The sequence below is a fragment of the Triticum dicoccoides genome, chromosome 5B (genome assembly GCF_002162155.2).
Source record: "Triticum dicoccoides isolate Atlit2015 ecotype Zavitan chromosome 5B, WEW_v2.0, whole genome shotgun sequence".
Taxonomy (NCBI): domain Eukaryota; kingdom Viridiplantae; phylum Streptophyta; class Magnoliopsida; order Poales; family Poaceae; genus Triticum; species Triticum dicoccoides.
In genome coordinates this window covers 11,150,857-11,171,544 of record NC_041389.1, presented here as the reverse complement: position 1 = coordinate 11,171,544, position 20,688 = coordinate 11,150,857, and the positions used below count along the sequence as shown (strand labels likewise).

The 20,688-nt window shown below is 44.4% G+C and overlaps 1 protein-coding gene across 1 annotated transcript; it reads right to left on the bottom strand.

The window, feature by feature from the left end:
* Positions 1-16,076: 16,076 nt before the first annotated feature.
* LOC119305014 (alpha-galactosidase-like) lies at positions 16,077-19,983 on the bottom strand. The gene is made up of 15 exons (XM_037581656.1): positions 19,832-19,983; positions 19,066-19,124; positions 18,502-18,558; positions 18,357-18,391; positions 18,003-18,106; positions 17,774-17,849; positions 17,614-17,672; positions 17,454-17,519; positions 17,288-17,374; positions 17,132-17,196; positions 16,949-17,031; positions 16,758-16,848; positions 16,623-16,672; positions 16,403-16,543; positions 16,077-16,305 (listed from the first exon to the last, which is right to left on the bottom strand). Exons 1-15 carry the CDS (start codon positions 19,981-19,983, stop codon positions 16,222-16,224), a joined length of 1,209 nt encoding a protein of 402 aa, XP_037437553.1. The 3' UTR covers positions 16,077-16,221.
* Between the last annotated feature and the right edge of the window lie 705 nt (positions 19,984-20,688).

The window sequence follows — 20,688 nt, the reverse complement described above, 5'->3', positions numbered from 1 at the left end:
AAGGGGGTGGGGCAGGGCGACGACGACGACAGGGGCGGGCCGGGGCGACGCGCGTTGGGGCAGGGCGGCGAGCGGCAACGGCGTCGGGCGAGGGCACGGGCGACGGCATCAGGGCAGGGCTCGGCGGCGACGGCGTCGGGCAAGGGCGTGGGCGACGGTGTCGGGCCAGGACTCGGCGGTGACGGCGACGAGGAGCAGCGTGGGGCGTCGGAGCAAAGAACAAGTGAATTTTGGAGAAACTGCTAAGTGTTTGCTTATATAGAAAAGGCTTTGGTCCCGGTTCGTGGCATCAACCGGGACCAATGCCACCCTTTAGTCCCGGTTGGTGCCACCAACCGGGACCAAAGGTCTCTTTTCAGCAGCCCATAGGGCGGGAAGCGGTGGCCTTTGGTCCCGGTTGGTAGCACCAACCGGGACTAAAGGGTGGGCATTAGTATCGGTTGGTGCCACGAACCGGTACCAATGCACCCTCTTTAGTCCCGGTTGGTGCTATCAACCGGGACCAAAGGCCCCTGTGTTGCCTGCGTCGCGGCCAAAGTTTAGTCCCACCTCGCTAGCTGAGAGAGCTTGAGAGTGGTTTATAAGCGCTGTTGCACCCACCCTCTCGAGCTCCTTTCAATTGTAGGCTTTCGGGCCTAACCGTATGCTGTGTGCCTGTGGGCCTACTGGGCCTCCTGCGGGCCTGAATCCTTGCCCATGGTAGGGTTTCTAGTCGTATTCAGGCCATGGGGGCCCAGTAGGTGGCACTTTTTTTTGTTTTCTTTGTTGCTTTATTTATTTTATTTTGTTTCTACTTACAACAAAATACTTATTGTTGCTATTTTTATTTATTTTATTAAAGTTTATTTTTAATTATTTTTCTTTTAGGTCACAAAAATTATAAACTTTCTGTTAGTGCCATTAGTCTTCAAATTTGAATAGTTAAAATTACTGTGTTTAATATTACTTTGTTTAAAATTCAAAGTTTTTTTTTTCAGTTTTTTTGTTTTGTTTTTTGCATTATTTAGTTTCTTTTGTTTTTTGCTTTATCTTTTAATTCTTTTTGCTTTTAGGTCAGCAAAATTATAAACTTTCTGTTAGTGCCATTAGTTTTAGAAAAATTATTTTGTTTTTTTGTTTTCTTTGTTGCTTTATTTATTTTATTTTGTTTCTACTTACAACAAAATACTTATTGTTGCTATTTTTATTTATTTTATTAAAGTTTATTTTTAATTATTTTTTTGAGTCACAAAAATTATAAACTTTCTGTTAGTGCCATTAGTTTCAAATTTGAATAGTTAAAATTTGAATTCTTTGAAATTTGTGTGAATCACAAGTTTGTGATTAATTTTACTAAAAAAATGAGCATAGACGCGCCTATAGAGAAAAGTCAACCTAAACTCATAATAAATTTCTATGAATTTCAGAGAAATTCAGTTTGAATTTAGGTCAAATTCCCTGTATAAGGGCATCTATTTTCACTTTGAGAGGAGCTCAACAAGGCAGAGAGGGACGGGTTTATAAACCGGTGTGAGCGTCCTTCGGTTGGTGAGGTGGGACTAAACTCAGAGTGCAACAAGGACCAACCCTTTAGTCCCGGTTTCTGGCACAAACCGGGACTAATGGTCATGGGCCAGGGGCGAGGCGCATTGGTCCCGCTTCGTGCGTGGAAACGGGACCAAAAGGTCCAGACGAACCGGGACCAATGACCCACATGACTGCCCTCTTGAGTGTTCTTGGTGAGAACATAGTTGACAAGGAGCGAACCGGGATTAATGGTATTACAAGGGCCGAACCATAAGACATTAAAGCATTTCAAATGAACTCTGAAAATTTTGAAAGTTGGCATGGTATCATAATTTCACCCACATAGCATGTGCATGTACAAAACGGACAATGGTATCATACTCGTCTGTTACAAAGTTGGCATGGTATCATCATAATAGTTGCGGGAGAAAGTCTTCACTTTTTCTTCGCTTGTGTCATTTGCTTATTGCGCCGTAACCATGGATAATCTTCATCGTTTATCAGGATGCTTGGATCAGCCTTGACTTTGAAGGGAGGAATTTCATGAAACTTTTCATAATCTTCAGACATGTCTGTCTTGCCCTCCACTCCCACGATGTCCCATTTTCCTGAAAGAACTATGTGGCGCTTTGGCTCATCGTATGATGTATTCGCTTCCTTACCTTTCCTTTTTCTTGGTTTGGTAGACATGTCCTTCACATAGATAACCTGTGCCACATCATTGTCTAGGACGAACGGTTCGTCAGTGTACCCAAGATTTTTCAGATCCACTGTTGGCATTCCGTACTATGGGTCTACTTGTACCCCGCCTCCTAACAGATTGACCCATTTACACTTAAACAAAGGGACCTTAAAATCATGTTCGTAGTCAAGTTCTCATATGTCCACTATGTAACCTTAATATGTGTCATTTCCCCTCTCGGTTGCTGCATCAAAGCGGACACCGCTGTTTTGGTTGGTGCTCTTTTGATCTTGTTCAATCGTGTAAAATGTATTCCCATTTATCTCGTATCCTTTGTAAATCAATACAGTCAAAGATGGTCCCCTGGACAACAAGTACAACTCATCACAAACACTCTTGTCACCTCTGAGACGTGTTTCCATCGAACTGCTGAAAGTCCTGATGTGTTCACATGTAATCCAGTCGTCGCACTGCTCCGGGTGTTTGGAGAGCAGACCGTTCTTGTGTTCATCGACATACGGGGTCACTAAGGTAGAGTTTTGTAGAACTGTGTAGTGTGCTTGAGACCAAGAATATCCGTCCCTGCATATTATTGAGTCCCCTCCAAGCGTGCCTTTTCCATTCAGTCTACCCTCATACCACGATTTAGGGAGACCTATCTTGTTAAGGCCAGGAATGAAGTCAACACAAAACCCAATGACATCCTCTGTTTGATGGCCCATGGAGATGCTTCCTTCTGGCCTAGCACGGTTACGGGCATATTTCTTTAGGACTCCCATGAACCTCTCAAAGGGGAACATATTGTGTAGAAATACGGCCCCAAAATGACAATCTCGTCGACTACATGAACTAGGACGTGCGTCATGATATTGAAGAAGGATGGTGGGAACACCAGCTCGAAACTGACAAGACATTGCGCCACATCACTCCTTAGCCTTGGTACGATTTCTGGATCGATCACCTTCTGAGATATTGCATTCAGGAATGCACATAGCTTCACAATGGCTAATCAGACATTTTCCGGTAGAAGCCCCCTCAATGCCACCGGAAGCAGTTGCGTCATAATCACGTGGCAGTCATGAGACTTTAGGTTTTGGAACTTTTTCTCTGGCATATTTATTATTCCCTTTATATTCGACGAGAAGCCAGTCGGGACCTTCATACTGAGCAGGCATTCAAAGAAGATTTCTCTCTCTTCTTTCGTAAGAGCGTAGCTGGCAGGACCTTCATACTGCTTCGGAGGCATGCCGTCTTTTTCGTGCAAGCGTTGCAGGTCCTCCCGTGCCTCAGGTTTATCTTTCGTCTTCCCATACACGCCCAAGAAGCCTAGCAGGTTCACGCAAAGGTTCTTCGTCACGTGCATAACGTCGATTGAAGAGCGGACCTCTAGGTCTTTCCAGTAGGGTAGGCCCCAAAATATAGATTTCTTCTTCCAAATGGGTGCGTGTCCCTCAGCGTCATTCGGAACAGCTAGTCCCCCGGGACCCTTTCCAAAGATTACGTGTAAATCATTGACCATGGCAAGTACGTGACCACCGGTACGCATGGCGGGCTTCTTCTGGTGTTTTGCCTCGCCTTTGAAATGCTTGCCTTTCTTTCGACATTGATGGATGGCCCAGGTATACATTCTTCCTGCATTTGTCCAGATATATACTTTTAGTGTCATCTAAATAGTGTGTGCATGCATGGTATCCCTTGTTTGTCTGTCCTGAAAGGTTACTGAGAGCGGGCCAATCGTTGATGGTCACGAACAGCAACGCCTTTAGGTCAAAAATTCCTCCTGTTTGTGCTCATCCCACATACGTACACCATTTCCATTCCACAACTGTAAAAGTTCTTCAACTAATGGCCTTAGGTACACATCAATGTCATTGCCGGGTTGCTTAGGGCCTTGGATGAGAACTGGCATCATAATGAACTTCCGCTTCATGCACATCCAAGGAGGAAGGTTATACATACATAGAGTCACGGGTTAGGTGCTGTGATCGCTGCTCTGCTCCCTGAAAGGATTAATGCCATCCGCGTTTAAAGCAAACCATACGTTCCTTGGGTCACTTGCAAACTCATCCCAGTACTTTCTCTCGATTTTTATCCACTGCGACCCGTCAGCGGGTACTCTCAACTTCCTTTCTTTCTTATGGTCCTCACCGTGCCATCGCATCAACTTGGCATGCTCTCCATTTCTGAACAGACGTTTCAACCGTGGTACTATAGGAGCATACCACATCACCTTCGCAGGAACCCGCTTCCTGGGGGGCTCACCGTCAACATCACCAAGGTCATCTCGTCCGATCTTATACCGTAATGCACCGCATACCGGGCATGTGTTCAGATCCTTTTACGCACCGCGGTAGAGGATGCAGTCATTAGGGCATGCATGTATCTTCTGCACCTCCAATCCTAGAGGGCGCACAACCTTCTTTGCTGCGTATGTACTGTCGGGCAATTCGTTATCCTTTGGAAGCTTCTTCTTCAATATTTTCAGTAGCTTCTCAAATATCCTTTGTCAGGCACAACATTCTCTGCCTTCCGCTGCAGCAATTCTAGTACGGTACCGAGCTTTGTGTTGCCATCTTCGCAATTTGGGTACAACCCTTTTTTGTGATCCTCTAACATGCGATCGAACTTCAGCTTCTCCTTTTGACTTTCGCATTGCGTCCTTGCATCGACAATGACCAGGCGGAGATCATCATCATCGGGCACATCGTCTGGTTCCTCTTGATCTTCAGCAGCTCCCCCCGTTGCAGCATCATTGGGCACATCATCTGGTTCCTCTTAATCTTCAGCAGCTTCCCCTGTTGCAGCATCACCATATTCAGGGGGCACATAGTTGTCATCATCCTCTTCTTCTTCGCCGTCTTCCATCATAACCCCTATTTCTCCGTGCCTCATCCAAACATTATAGTGTGGCATGAAACCATTGTAAAGCAGGTGGGTGTGAAGGATTTTCCGGTCAGAGTAAGACTTCGTATTCCCACATTTAGGGCATGGATAACACATAAAACCATTCTGCTTGTTTGCCTCAGCCACTTCGAGAAAATCATGCACGCCCTTAATGTACTCGGAGGTGTGTCTGTCACCGTACATCCATTGCCGGTTCATCTACGTGCATTATATATAATTAACTGTGTCAAAAACCATTACAGAACATCATGAATAGATAATTAAGTGACTAAATTAATAGAAGTTCATCATCACATTAAAACCAAAGTACATACATAGTTCTCATCTCACAACATAAAGCTCTCCAGAGCATCTAAATTAATTAAACCATACATTGAAACTATGTAAAACATTTCAATGCGAAAACAAATGCGATCATAATCGCAACCAAGGTAACAATTGATCCAACGGCATAATGATACCAAGCCTCGGTATGAATGGCATATTTTCCAATCTTTCTAATCTTCAAGCGCATTGCATCCATCTTGATCTTGTGATCATCGACGACATCCGCAACATGCAACTCCAGTATCATCTTCTCCTCCTCAATTTTTTTAATTTTTCCTTCAATAAATTGTTTTCTTCTTCAACTAAATTTAACCTCTCGATAATAGGGTCGGTTGGAATTTTCGGTTCACATACCTCCTAGATAAATAAAATCTGTCACGTTGGTCGGCATAATTTTTGTAAACAATAAATGAAGCAATAGTTATAAAGATAATATATACCACATCTGAATCATAGACAGGACGAGGGCCGACGGGGGCGGATACCAAAACCATCGCATTATATAATAACAAGCAATAAAATAGTAAGAAAATTAGACAAGTATCTATATAAAGCAAGAATTTTTTTCTTTCAGAAAGAAGATAAGAACAAGAGGCTCACCATGGTGGTGCCAGCGACGAGATCGGCGCGGGCGATCGAAGACAGTGAAGACGGGGATGGGGCGTGACGGGCCGCTAATATAAACCTAGACAAATCTCGGGAAAAATAGAGTTCGGAGGTCGTGCTTCGAGAGGAGAAAGCTTAACTAGTGTGGCTCAGGCATTTCATCAAACACCTCATGTGCATAGGAGGTGAGCTAGAGCACCACAAAGCCCTCCCCTCCCCGTACAGAGAAAAACAGAGCAGTGGAGTGCTCTGCTCGCGGGCAAGGGGTATATATAGGCACCTCAATGGTCCTGGTTCGTGCCACGAACCGGGAATAAAGGGCATCCTGTTGTCCCGGTTCAAGCCACCAACCGGGACCAATGGTGGTGGGCCAGGAGCCAGGCCCATTGGTTCCGGTTCGTCCCACCAACCGGGACCAAAAGGTCCAGACGAACCGGGACCAATGGCCCACGTGGCCCTGCCGGCCCCCTGGGCTCACGAACCGGGACCAATGCCCCCATGGATCCCGATTCTGGACTGAACCGGGACTAATGGGCCGACCCGGCCTGAACCAAAGCCCTCTTTTCTACTAGTGTGACATGCGAATTAAAGTTGTCACGATTGCACAAGTACTAAACCTCATAGAATCCGATGGAATCATTGCTTTCAACAGCAGTAAGCCTCACATGTCAGGCAAAATACTCCCTCCATTTTTGTATACAAGGCCACAAACTCATATTACAAGTACCAAGGTAAAATTAATGTCTTGCTTTGTAAACTCACTTTTCTTTTCGTTTAGTGGGATCATTAATACATCACATGCATGCAAGGAAGGGATAGAAAGCTGATCAGAGTGTCATTATGACTGCATGCATGCAAGCATTAAATAGACTACTAGTTCAAAAAAATATCATTAACTTTTGTCTCGATTATTGTTGGTGGCCTTGTATAGATGCAAAGTATATTTTCCATAGTGGCCTTGTATAAGTAAATGGAGGGAGTATTGGAGATATGTGTGGCAGTGGCATGGTCCACTGGAGCCTGTATAGGTCTGCTCGTTTGCGCTGGTCGATTGGGCATATTCGGTTGGGACTACTTCACCAACACACAAGCTGTGGTTCAGTGCAACGCCTCAAACAGACATGAAATTGGAAGGGGAATGCTGTTTTTAGTTTAATAAACAATTGTTTAAGTTGTATAAGCTGTACTGGATATGAAATGACTCACAAATGATTTTTTATGCAAATGCAAAATATATATGGAGCATTCATATATAGCACAATGCAGCGATTTCACACCTCCCAACCATGCAAATTATGATGATCAGTTGTTCTTGGAAAGCTCAAGCTGTTCCTAGCCCAAGCGATGCCGTAACCAAATTCTCCGAAGAGTGCTAATTCTAGTTCACCATGTCACCTAGATCAATACACATAACTTCGTGCCTATAGTACATAAGGTCAAGTCACTGAGCAAAAATATCTGGCTGAAAACAAATTTTTGCCATAGGGGAAATTAATTTTTTCCATTGTGCTTCAACTGATTGAAAAGAAACTGACATATTTTCCCATACCTCTTTCCTGGGAGCAACACCAATCACCACCGTCAAGATACATAATTGCATGAGTGGAATCACCATCATTTACAAATTAGAACGAATGAGCATCACGATGAGAAAAAGACTTGTCTATTGAAAATCTTACAAAAGCCATAATCGCAATTCTGATTCCAGGACTACCTCCGTAAGATAGAAAGTGACACCACTCTGTTACATAGAAAGGAAGCTCTCAATATTGTGCATGTATTTAAAGGGAGTATGCTAAACATTACAGCTCAAGATTATTTCTGAGTTTGTTCAACAGAAAAATCCTTACTTGAAAAACGCATACACCCGATGGTGCAAATTTGAAAATAAGAGGACAACTGAGATCCGAAGTGTCAAGCATCGAACATACAAACCGAGAGAAAATGTAAAGACACTTGAATGTCTTTGTCACCAAGTCTGGCCTGGCAAGTTACTTAAAAACTTGATCCAGTACATATATAACTGAAATATCAGTTATGCACATTCACTAAGAAAACTCAGTTTCTAACATTCGCAAGTTAATTTCAACGATAGTAACTTGACAAATTGAGCAAAAGGGTCATCATTTTTTATATTCAACGGAAAATAGAGCAAAAGGGCTTCATGACTGGAGGTACACAAATGGTCTTGCATCTAAGCTATATAATTTCAAATATTGCACTGAACCATTGATGTCCCTATGAATAGAACATTTATTGAGTCAATATGTTAGAATATTATCCAAGAAACCAATTCCGGGAGTACTAAAAAACTGATAAAACCTATACAAACTACATATATCGTGTACTAAAGAGGTAAGTGCAAACTTGCCAAATTTCACTGTAGTAGCAATATCTTGCGCAAGTACATATGTTGCAATCTAGAAATGGTAGCATCAATCCAATACAACAACTGAATAAGCAAGAATCACCCGGACATGAAGAGAAGCGAAAGAAGCAGGAAATATGAATGGATTAACTATATACCACAATCGTCGTCACCGCATTTTCCACCCAGAGCTCGCCGTGCTCATCCATTTCCTCTTGGCATTGCCCTCAGACACTTACATGGGAGGACCGACACCGCTGCCTAATGCCCTAATCAACCAGGAGGCCTCCTTTCAAGGGACATTAGAGTTTTAGGAGATACTCAGAGAACACTGATGGAACATGGGGGCAGTCGGGATTTTTTTCGGAGCCAGGGTAAGGAGCCAATGATATCACTGTCTTGTTCCTTAAGTCAATAGCGACGACCCATGCTTGGTGGGTATTGGTCTTCACCAAGGAGTTCATGTAGACAACATCATCACCAAAGATGCTCAGGGTGGGAAATTTTGGTAACAAGTTGATCAATGCTGCGGAGTCATGAACGACATTGCCGTCTCCTAGGTGGGCCAGTAGAGCAAGATGGTCCGGATTCTCGACCAATATGTCGCGAACGTGAGCCTCGCACCCTTTGCGCCAAAACTTCTCGGAAAGAGCCTTGTTCCATATGACAGCCCGCCGACCAGTCCAGGTCGGTCGAGTGGGCATACTATCGGCCAAATCGTCCGTGTCGGAATCCAGACCTTCATAGAATATGTCAGGATTAGATGGCACAGCAGGAGCACAATCCTCCTGTGTATACAAATCTTCGACTTCAACGAACTTGAGCGACCCCCCGCTACAAATGACATCCCTGATCTTCCATGGGCTTATATATTCAGATTGGTTTCCTGTCATCCGGTCAGGAAGACGGATGAAAGAAACTGAAGCAACATTACCCTCAGTGGCGACATTGCATGTGAAAACACCCTTGAGAAGATCGATCCATGCCATCATGGTGCCTCCCAGAGACACCACCTTGTGCGCTGAAGCTGGGAGAAGCTCCTCCCTTTTCGGTGGTTTCTCCAACCGAGCGGGTTTGACAGTCCAATCAACCGACTTGGATGTGAAGGTGTGGAGTTCATATCCGTCACCAATACGAGGAACGGAGAGAGCAGCTAGGATATAGTCATCGGCGTCAAGGCAGCAAATTCCGATCTTAGAAGGGCTTAGGCCTCGAGGCTTGGGAGCCAGAATCCATCGGAGCGACGGCTTCGCCGCTGCGTGTAGAGAAAGTACTCATTGCGCTCATCCTCCCACAGTGTAAATCGGGGGCCGAAGGTGAGCGGCAGATGCAGCAGGAGGAACTGCTTCTCCGAGCGGACGACACGGGGCTCCTCCGCGAAATTGGCCTGCTTGAGCTCGGGGCAGTGGACGCAGACGTAGGAGAGGTCCGGCGAGGCGGCAAAGCGGATCGAGATCTCTACTTTCTGACCTTTGCTGGTCGCCGCCTCGGCCCTGGTGCACTCGTCGCCGCGGTCGAAGTAGACCCTCGTCGCCACCAGGATACGGCCGGGAAGGTCGCTGGCGGAGGCGTGCAGCTCCGGTATGGAGGGTGGCCAAAAGGAATCAACAAGCATCGGATTGGACTCACTCATCATCTTGCGAAGCTCGGCTGAGGCGCAGATCTGCCGGCGATCTGGGTTGGCTGCGCGAGATCGTTCGTAATTATTGAAGATCTTTGCCTCTCCTCGTCGACTAATTAGGCCCAGCTTCGATGTGGGAAACCGGGCCGGGCAAGTCTTTTCCTTATGACCCCTAAATAAAATCCGTTAAGTTAATTAATTAAGCCCTACCTTAGGTAGCAAAATCGCTAGCCTTTTATATCTTCCCTGGGAACGCCTCCGATACTAAAAGGACAAAGATTGACTGCCACGAGGGGCGAGCTGCTTCATCAGATCTTGGTGCTACACATAGACAATCACTACTGGAATCGCACATTTTGCCGAGTGCCAGAAACACTCGGCAAAGGGCCTAAAACCCTCGACAAAGGCTCTGCCGAGAGTTGCATTCGGCGAAGATCTCCCTGCGTACACCTCTCAGATAAACAGTAATTTGACGAGAGTCGGAACACGGGCACTGGGCAAAGAGTTTACTGAGAGTAAAATAGTACGTCGTGGCAAAAAAAGGGTGACTTCACGGTGGTTGGTTCCATCAGTTCTTTGACGAGAGCCACGCTCGGCAAAACTGTCACAGCCAACTGCCAGCTACTCCTAGCACATGCCACTTTGCCAAGAGCTACACTCGGTAAAGATTCGTTCCAAGTTTTTTTTTCTTCCGCTCTTCCCTCGGTTCGCTGCAGCAATAAAAGATATACAATTCACAAACATGCATTTGTAGTCACAAAGTCCAACAACGAACTCACATAAACATTATATCAATAGTTCACAAAAGCTTCATTTGAAATCACATAGTAACTCTTCGATACAAGTGCCTACTTACTAAAAAATAAAGTGATCACTGCATGTCTACATGCGACCACGTGATAAAAACAACACCACAATTGTGACGAACTGAAGGAGAGTTATGGAGTTCGTCCATCCAATGAACCCGATAAGTTGTTTCTGTCTTGCACCATTGCCTAAGCCTAATTCAGATTTTCTCTTCTGGTTAAGCACATACTGATTGTAATGATACTCTGCATTCTCTCTGCTATTCAATGAGTCGTGGGAGCTGCCTTCGTAGCGAAGCACTTGTTCATTGCATTCAGACCATGAATCGTAGACTCCTGGACAATTACCTCTGTACACCGCATACCACTTCATCTACAAAGAAAGAGAAAAAGAGGCAGAGAAGAAATGCAAGGTTAAAATATCACATCATACATAATCCACATAAGTATTCATCACCCATCCAATCAAAAGCATCACAAGTGGCATCCAAGTCCTTCTCAGCAGCTACATGACCATATCACTAAATCAACGCCAAACTATCTAGGTGGACTACTCCGAGGTGTAGTCGGTGAAACCGGTGATCGTGGAGTCAGAGAACGTGGGGGCATCCCCCACAATGGAGGATCAAGCGTCGTCAGGAATGAAGGTATGCGGAATCAATGGCACCGGGTCGTCATACTCTTTATGTGGTGGGGCCTTCCTCTCCATAGCTGGCAGATTCTTCTTGGCCGGATTCTCAAAATACTTTATTAGGGTCAGCTGCGGGTTCTTCTCAATGAGCGTCACCAAAAGGTCCTTGGCGCGCTTCTACTTGACCGGGGAATCGATGCTAATGGAAGTTACGTCTCCGGAGGAAGCCATAGCCGCGAAATCGATCAGTGCTAACACCTTTCATCACACAAGGAAAAATAGCATAAGAATCAAACATCAAAGATTACTTCTAAGCAAGTTAATCACGACGGACACTCTCTCACGGATATTTCGACTTTCGGTGATGGTCGAGTTGGGCGAGTCCATCGTGGATGAAAAATCTATATCATAGGACTAGGGATGAAAACGGCGCGGAAACAGACAGAACTGGGTGCTACCATGTTTGTTTTCACATTTTTTTGCAAATGCGGAAACGAATACAGAAACCCCAAAAACAAATACAGAAACAAATACTACCGGACACAAACACAGAGCGAATACACAAAGAACATGGAAACAAAACTATTTGTTAACCAGAACTTAAAACCCCCTTGAATCATAGAGAAATATAGACAAAAAGCAAACAAATTGATGGAATTGTTAACATGGCTACAAAATAATATGGTTGTGTTGGCATAATAGGGTAGTCTTGTAGTAGTACATGACAATTCCGTATAGGGTCTAGTTGAGTATGTGTGTGGTAGTGAAACTTGGTACTCAAATAATACATTCTACTCATTTTACTCATTGTGTCATTGTGTATTGTTTGGTAGTTGGGCTACAAAGCAGCCATGAGCCTATCGTAGAAACGAAAATTCCATATTAATGGAAACGGAAAGTTCCATTTCCACGTGTGTTCCACCGGAAAACACCATTCCGTTTTTGTTTCCGTTTCTGCATAAAAAATCCATTTCCATTTCCGTTTTGTAAATTTCCGTTTCCATTTTCATATTTCCTCTCCGTTTCCATTTTCCCTCCGGAAAAGCGGAAACTTTCCACTCCATTTTCAACCCTACATAGGACGAACTCGCCCAGATCGAACCCCATCGCCAGACGTTGATTTTCTTCTTCCAAGAACAAATCTCATCGACACTCTCACGTATATATGGTCGACACACTCTCTGGTGGTAGTATATACGGTGGAGACTCTCTCACGGGTATTTTGAATTTCGGTGATGGTCAAGCTGGGCGAGTCCATCGTGCGTGACAAATGTATATCACAGGACGAATTCACCCAAATTGACCACGATCAGCAAAAAGCAGATTTTCTTCCTTCAAGAACAACTCTCATCGACACTCTCACCTATATATGGTGGACACTCTCTCTGATGCTGGTATATATGGTGGACACTCTTTCACGGGTATTTCGACTTTTGGTGATGGTCAAGTTGGCGGAGTCCATTGTGCGTGACAAATGTATATCACAAGAAGAACTTGCCCAGATTGACCGCCATCGGCAAAAGTCGATTTTCTTCCACCAAGAACAACTCTCATCGACTGTCGGTGATGGTCGCCCTTCCTCCGTTCCTCCTGCTTTCAAAAGATCACAGAGGAGGAACAAAGGAAGCGTGACCCCCTACGACAACAATCGGTACCATTCCTCTGAAAACATCTCTCGCATCTGTCAAATATGGTCGTTACTCGCTCATGATAAAAACTAGTGCATAAAAACTACTACAAAAAACTACTACGAAAACCACTAGTCCCACTACTAGATAAAACTACTACATAAAACATCATAAAATTTATCTACATAGATGCAAACAACAAAAAATCCATTCATACTTGCACACATAGCATCCATGCATACAACATCATAAAAAATTGTCTATATAGCATCCATACAAACAACAAAAACTTCAAGATAATCGTGTACTTCTATATATATGCCCACGAGGCTCAAGCAATAATCAATGATTCCACCAATCCCTCTTTATTCCTTCTAACACTCGGCAAAGAGCCTGGCACCTGGCATATACGAAAATCACAATAGTGAATGGAAAAACATTGTGGAAAACCAAGGTTCCGGGAGTGATAATTTTTTGCATAGAGGCTTGCTCGAAGCTCAGTTCCTACTGATACGTCAAGCGGAAGAGGGATATGGTGTTCTCACAAAAGAAATAGGGATATTGTGGGCATAGACATTTATGTGATATGTAACGGGGAGAAAGATGCACGGCGTACCACATGGAACACGTTGATTTGCAATCCAAACTTTTATTAAAAAAAGATACATGACATCATTTCTTTATGAAAAGGACGTTGAACCCCCGGGTTCTCAAGTGAGTGATGCACACTATAATTTTTATTATCTTATTCAATAATGTCTTACAAGATAAGACATTAATCCTTCTGAATTCACCTTCTAGGAGACAAATGTCGCTCCGCCTACAATTTGATAGTTGTTGTCATGATCAAGGCCGCTTGCACTGTCTTTACCCCTACGCACATCTGACGGTGCAGAAAACAGTCAGATCCTTCGATAGGGTACCTTGCGTAGCTAGAAGTCACAGACAGGAGGTTACACGGGTATTTTAGCCAGGTTCAGGCCTCCATGATGGAGCAGTACCCTATGTTCTGCTTGTCATTGTTTATTCATGGTGGGTATACCTAGTGCGAGGGGTTACAGAGAGATGTATGAGTCTATCCATAGTTGTTTTCTGCGGGAATAGATGGGAATGGAAGTCCCTAGTCCCCCTTATATACATGGTGGGTCCTAGGGTTTTACAAAGAGAAGTGCTATCTAGGTCGCCGCGCCGTGATCATCTTGGGGACCAAGATGATCCAGATATATGTATCCCTTCCTCCGGGCTCCCTTCTTTCGTTGGGCAGATGGTTAGCCTTGTGGGCCTACCGTCAGGCCTTCTGTCGGGCTCCTTGCTGGCGAGCCACCCTCGGTGTATGACCCAATCAGTAGCCCTTCTCTTCATAGTGCTGGGTCTTCAATATGCCCTTCGGCGAGTCTGGCCACTGTCAAAGCCCTGTGATGGGCAACCCATGGCGAGGGCTTTGTTGGTAGGCTTCTTGAGGATCGGAGCATCGTAGATGCGTCCTTCCCAACTTAGCCGATGCCTTTTGGGAAACCGTTGGGCGGACAACGATGATGGTGCTTCATCATGATGATAACTCTGGAATTTACGTGTTCTCACTTTGCGGAGCGGGAAACCGCAGGACGCATGGAGCACGTGTCACTTCGTGATCTCCGCCCGTTTGGTTTCAAGACGTTTTATAAGAAGGGGAAAATGGGGAAGGGTTTTCCTCTTCCCTTGCCTCCTCCGTTTCAGCCTTCCACCTCTTGTTTCTTTGCTTGTGCCGCCGTCGCCAGTTTCCCACTATTCACCCAAGCAATCCTCGATCCTTTACCGCCGCTATCGTCATGATCAAGACCAATAGCAAGGAGAAAGCTCGTGCCTCGAGCCAAGATCCGCCCACCGCCGCGACAAAGAAGAAACGCAAGAGTGCTGCCACCGGAGATGGGAAGAAGAAGCCGCCACTGTGTACTAATTGGTATTTTGCCCATATGAAGCTCTAAAAAGCAGGCACATAAAGGAGAGTGATAGATGCAATGTTTGTCTTTTTATGGAGGAAGACCTGATAAATGCACTAGCCCACTGCTCACTTGCAAAAATGTTTTGGGATGAAGCTCTGAATTGGTTCAATTTCAAGCTACCAAGACTGCATCCTAACACGTGTGGGCTTGCAATATTTTATGTTATCTCCGGTTCTCAGATCGGGAGAGAGCAAATAATTACTATGTTATGTGGGTGATATGGAGGTCAAGGAATAGATGTACACATCATCAAGAGAAGTTGGACCCTGCTGCATCTGTAAGAAGGATCAAAGAAGACCTGCGGCTTCTGGACATACCGAAGCAGCAGGGGAATGTGTTACCCGAACATGGTTGGAGCACCCTGATGCGCCTTTCATAAATTGATCAATGTAGATGGTGCTATTAGTAACGGTTCTGAGGAGGGATTGGCTGTGTTCCTTGCTCATCGAGAGGCTTGCTGGGTGGTTGCAGCAAACCGCAAGCAGGGGTGACTGATCCCCTCATCATGGCGACATTGTCACTTCAAGAATGTGTTCTTTTTACAAATCTGAGAGATCAACTCATGTCATAATGGAGACCGACTATTTAGCTTTGGTCAACCTTTGGAATTCTCGCCACAATGAACCCTCTATTGTGGCACCCAGCCTTGCTGAAAATTTGGGAGCTATCTTTATACCCACTTTGTAATTCAACACGTAACTAGATCCGCAAATTTACCAACCCATTTTTGTGCAAAGCATTTTGGACACTGATGGTCACCGGCAGTTGGCTAGATTTACAACTTCCATTCCTGCAGCATCCTCTTGGTTGACTTCCCTAGGAACACTTTTGTTGAATAAAAGGCAAAAGCTCCAAAGGGTTTCACGCAAGAAAAATGATGTTTTTTCTCAGTTCATATAACGACGGCCCTTTTGCTGTCATGCAGATAGTAAAAGGTCTCATAATATACGTTTGGTTGGCTGAACCCAAGAATTTCAAGGAGAAACCCCATTGTAGAAGATAGTGCTACGAAACCCATTTTTTATTGCAGCAACTTCCATTACAACTTGCAATTTCAGAAACAAACGCACCGACATTTTCACAGCACTTTACATACTGTTGCAGCTTATTTCTAACGTCATATAACCAAATCGATCGAGTTGCTATGCTTTTGTCTACATTTACTTTGGTGTCAGGATGTACATCTTGCAGTCATGAGGCGCCACTGATGCAGATAGCTGCCCCTGAGCGGAGAACGACGAGTGCTGCGCAACAAGACGGGAGTTTTTGTGATGATGAAACACTGGAATGTGTAGCGGATTGTTAAGGATAAGCACTGAGTTCTGAAGAAAGCAAGCTTACCGCCCATAGATCGCGAGCGGTGACGGCCGCAGATACCGGAAGCCCGACTTTTGACCAGTGTGCGGTGATGGTTGCTTGGTGCCCCTGCCTATTCCATAGAACCACCACCTTTCTGTTGCCGCTGAGCGGTCCGGCCCAAACCTAGAAAATTATATCCCCAGTTTCAGTTTCAGAAATCTCATCGTGAAGTCACTACTAAGATATTTGAATTGACCAATACCTCCAAACCACCATCAGATTGCACCTTCTTTCCCTGCACGCCTAGTCTATCTGTTCATACAACTGTAGTATGAGTACACTGAAAATCCCATATGAAGAAGGTATCATTCGCAAGTATGTGTAAAAGAATGCTTGCCTTGGTTGACAGCGATGACCTCCATATTGCTGACTATGTTCTTTGTTTGCGGGCTCATCAAGCGCACATCGCACCCGATAAGAAGAGGAGCCTACACAACTCAGAGCCAGGTTGCGGTGAGGAAATGTAGAATTCATTTTTGAGAATCGAAACAACATTATTAAATATACATGGGACAAAATGGGTAGTACCTTTGCAAGTGCCCAGATGCTGAAATGCGAGCGGTACTCAGCTTCAGACATCCCACCATTTCCAACTTCAAGCATATCAGGATCTGATATCAGAGGAGAACATTGTCTACCGATCAGTTCCAAGCTAACAAATCGTTAGGCAATCAACAATAATACTGGGACAGATTCCTCTGAGACACTTACCGTTCCATCCACCAGGTCCAGCGTAGGAGGCCCATCTGTCATTCTGGTCTGCGCGTGATGTCATGCTGAAGTAAAAAAGATAACAATGATCAGTCCTGCTAATTCTAGTATAGCTGTACTTGACCAAAATCCCAGAGTTGATCAATTGGGCAGCACCTGTCCCAGTTGTCAGCAATGTCGCCGGTTGTCCTCCAACTATTACCACCCATTCCACGTGCCCATGTAGCAGGGTTTTCGATACCCCTAAACAGCAAAAACGCAGAAGAGTGAATGACCAATGCTTCCCCTTTCCATCCTAAAATGTTATGACAAGCAGACTCACCATTCGCAGAGTGAGAAGAAGATGTTCTTCCCGTATTTCTTCATGGCGTTGCTCATCCTAGTGTATCTGCATCAACCATGGAAAATTACTTCACGAACGAACACATAAAGACACATTGCACTGTTCATGACGCATGCAGTTCGAGGTATTGTCTCCGTACCTTTCCCTAACGTTCCTGCCAGCATCGTTGCAGTTGTCGTACTTCAGATAATCAACTCCCTGGAGGCGAGAAGGCAAGAATACAAGAACATCAGGATTTATGGTGTCAGTGTTGGTTTGGCATGAGCCATTAGGTAAGTAATTATTCTAAGGGGTAATACCCAAGACGCAAACGTCTTGACATCTTGCTCTTCGTGATCGAGCGATCCTGGCATTTTGTTACTGCATGTTCGTGTCCTGCAATACATGGTATGGTGCTAGTTAGTTTCAGTGCATTGCCATTTTATCATATTTACAAATTCTAGTTTTCTTGGGCCAAGAAGAGTTTAGTTGCTACAGTGTGAGAACAAATTAGTGTTATTTTTATGATGAATTGGATAGCTAGCATACCCAGCATCACTGTAGATGCCGAGCTTCAACCCTTTTGCGTGCACATAATCTGCAAGCGCCTTGATGCCAGAGGGGAATGTTCTTTTATTTGGAACCATGTTACCCTGAGAAATCAGGACTCCAGGTTATCAGTACTCACAGAAATAAAATAAAAAATGGTATACACATAACTAATCTTCTGGTTCTAAGATGTTTAATAATATCTTCAAACTAGTATGCACAAGCAATTGTTTTTTTTACTAATGTTTAGATGGATTTCTTGAATTGTATTAAAAACATAATTCCGCAATACGTTGCACTATACTGAAAATGATAGGGATGGTTAGAAATGCTCAAGTTTATCTCCTTAATTACCTTGTAATCCCTGTTTAATTCTGCCCAGCAATCATCTGAAACAAGAGACGGGAAACATATTTGAGTAAAACATACTCTGCTAAAAATAGTCTAGTACTTGTGTCCAACATGTCATGGGAAATATGGTCCAGAGAGCAATCCATACCGATGTTAACATATTTGTAGCCCGATTTCGCCAGACCAGTGTTGATCAATGCATCAGCTGAAGGAAAGCACCGCAAAATTAGCTAGTGATTCGGCCGAATGTACATTGAAGAAGTGAAAGGGAGGTCCAGAATTGCAGGCATGAGGAGATCCATATACATGCATGACATAGGATTTGAGGCTTGAAATGGGGGTTGGGTTCAACTGTTTGGAGATGGTTGCACAGGCATTATTCAACCGGTTTGGCTGGCATGTCACTAATAGATTATGTTATTAAGTCATGTAATATTTCTATTATACACACCGTTTGTGATGTTTTCTTTTAGTTTTTGCCGTGTTAGTTGAGAGGATCTACTTTTAAAAAAAAAAATGAAACTCCATGGGCACTAGCACCCACGGATTTATTGATATAGAAGAAGCATCCCTCATGAGAATTCCAGAAATTCGTCCCCCTTTTTTATTTAATAAAGATGGTTGTGTGCGTCATGATGATGCAGAGGCCGGGGTTTTCCCGTTTGGAAACAAAATGGTACAAGGAAGGAAGGAGGCAGTGTCCAGGCCTTACCTGTCTCCCTGATGATTCCCTCGCTGATCCCGCAGTAGAAGTGGTTCCAGCTGTTCCACCTGACACACGAAATGTTTCATCATGAGTCAGGATTAGATCAGATAAACTGGAGTAGAAGAGAAAATGGCGACCTATGACGAAGTATAGCTGTATACATCAAAAGGAAAATCACGACTTATGACGAGGCTCGTCTTCAGAAAAAAAAATTGCAGTTTTCTTTTGCTTTCAAGATCACTGTAGATCTTGCACTATTGATTAAGTCACTGATCGATATAGTAATGAACACTGAACACTGCTGAATCAATGTGTTAATATAAACACTAGCAGCCAGCTGTTTGGTAACCATTGGGTAGGGGAAATTATATCAAGATTAGACATGGGAAGTAGATTTTTACTCCTATTTTTTTCTTTGGTATAAGTTGAGAATTAGTTGGGGTTGAGCTCTACCCACGAATTAACAGGTACCCCGTGGGAACAAAACGGTGGGAATTGTCCCTCTCAACTCCCATTCCCCTTCCCAATTAAATTCGCATTTCTTCTAATCAACCAATAGAATTTAAATCTCCTCACCCCTCAACTCCCATTCTCCACCTCTAAATCCCATGAACCAAACACGTTGTAGATCTATGCAAACTCTGGAGTAAACACATGATGGTTCCAATATAGATGCTGGGAACGGAAAAAAGTCTTTAGATCTACCAATGGACGAGGGAAGAAGAATAAACAAAGAGTAGACAAGAGCAGTTGGAGGGCAGCATGAAAGTACCCCATCTGCGGGGTCCTGCCGAGGCTGTTCTTGACGCGGAATTCACCCAACGTTGCGTTCCTGGCCGCATCCACGGGCAATCTGGCTCCTGCCATCGCCGCCGCCACGACGAGCAGCACGAGCAACAACGACGGGCTCGAGGCGCGCGCCATGGCTACCTAGCTGCTTTGCTTCTGGTGCCGAGCGAGCCAAGGAGGTGGGGTGGGGGGAGGGGGTACTGGTGGTGCCGGCGAGTGACTGCTTGAGATACGTGTGACGGGCGCCTTTATATAGGGCCGCGCACAGGGGACTGCGGGACCGCAATTTTCAAAAAATTAATGTAGTACCATTTATTTTTCTTCTAATTTTAATTTGATTTTTTGTTGTTGTGTCGTCAGGTTTGCCTCCATTGGGTTTGTCAATGAGAGCATCTACAAGATTTGTTTTCCGTACCTTCTTTTTTCGTGGAATATTTAATTGTATCTAAAGCAATATTTTAATGCATATGATACATCTTAAGATACATTGCACTGGAGACCCCTAATTCCAAGATATCTATCTTTTACAAATGGAAGCAAAATCTTAGAGTGAATATCCTATTGTGCGTAAAGGCAACAATTTATTTCATACCATAAATAATTCCGCGGGAAATAAGAAGTCAATCAATTACACGAGAAAGAGGCCAGTCTGCAACAATAGTGACCGATTCGCCTTAATCCAAGGTTAGCTTTTTGGCAAGCTCAAACGAACGCTTTGTTGGCCGTCAGATGGAGCGCACGAATCTTGAAGCAACGCTGGTTGCCTTGATTCTTTTCAAAAGCGTTCGTTCCAACCGCACATCTATGCGAACAGGTTCCCTTACTTCCCCTTATCTTCTT

Excerpts from the sequence above, each read along its gene's own strand:
- LOC119305014 (XM_037581656.1), bottom strand. The coding sequence starts at position 19,983 with ATGGCGCGCGCCTCGAGCCCGTCGTTGTTGCTCGTGCTGCTCGTCGTG. Across the intron at positions 17,197-17,287 it reads ATTGCTGACAACTGGGACAG|CATGACATCACGCGCAGACC; the intron begins GTGCTGCCCAAT and ends TTTTTACTTCAG. Across the intron at positions 17,032-17,131 it reads TGGACCTGGTGGATGGAACG|ATCCTGATATGCTTGAAGTT; the intron begins GTAAGTGTCTCA and ends CTCTGATATCAG.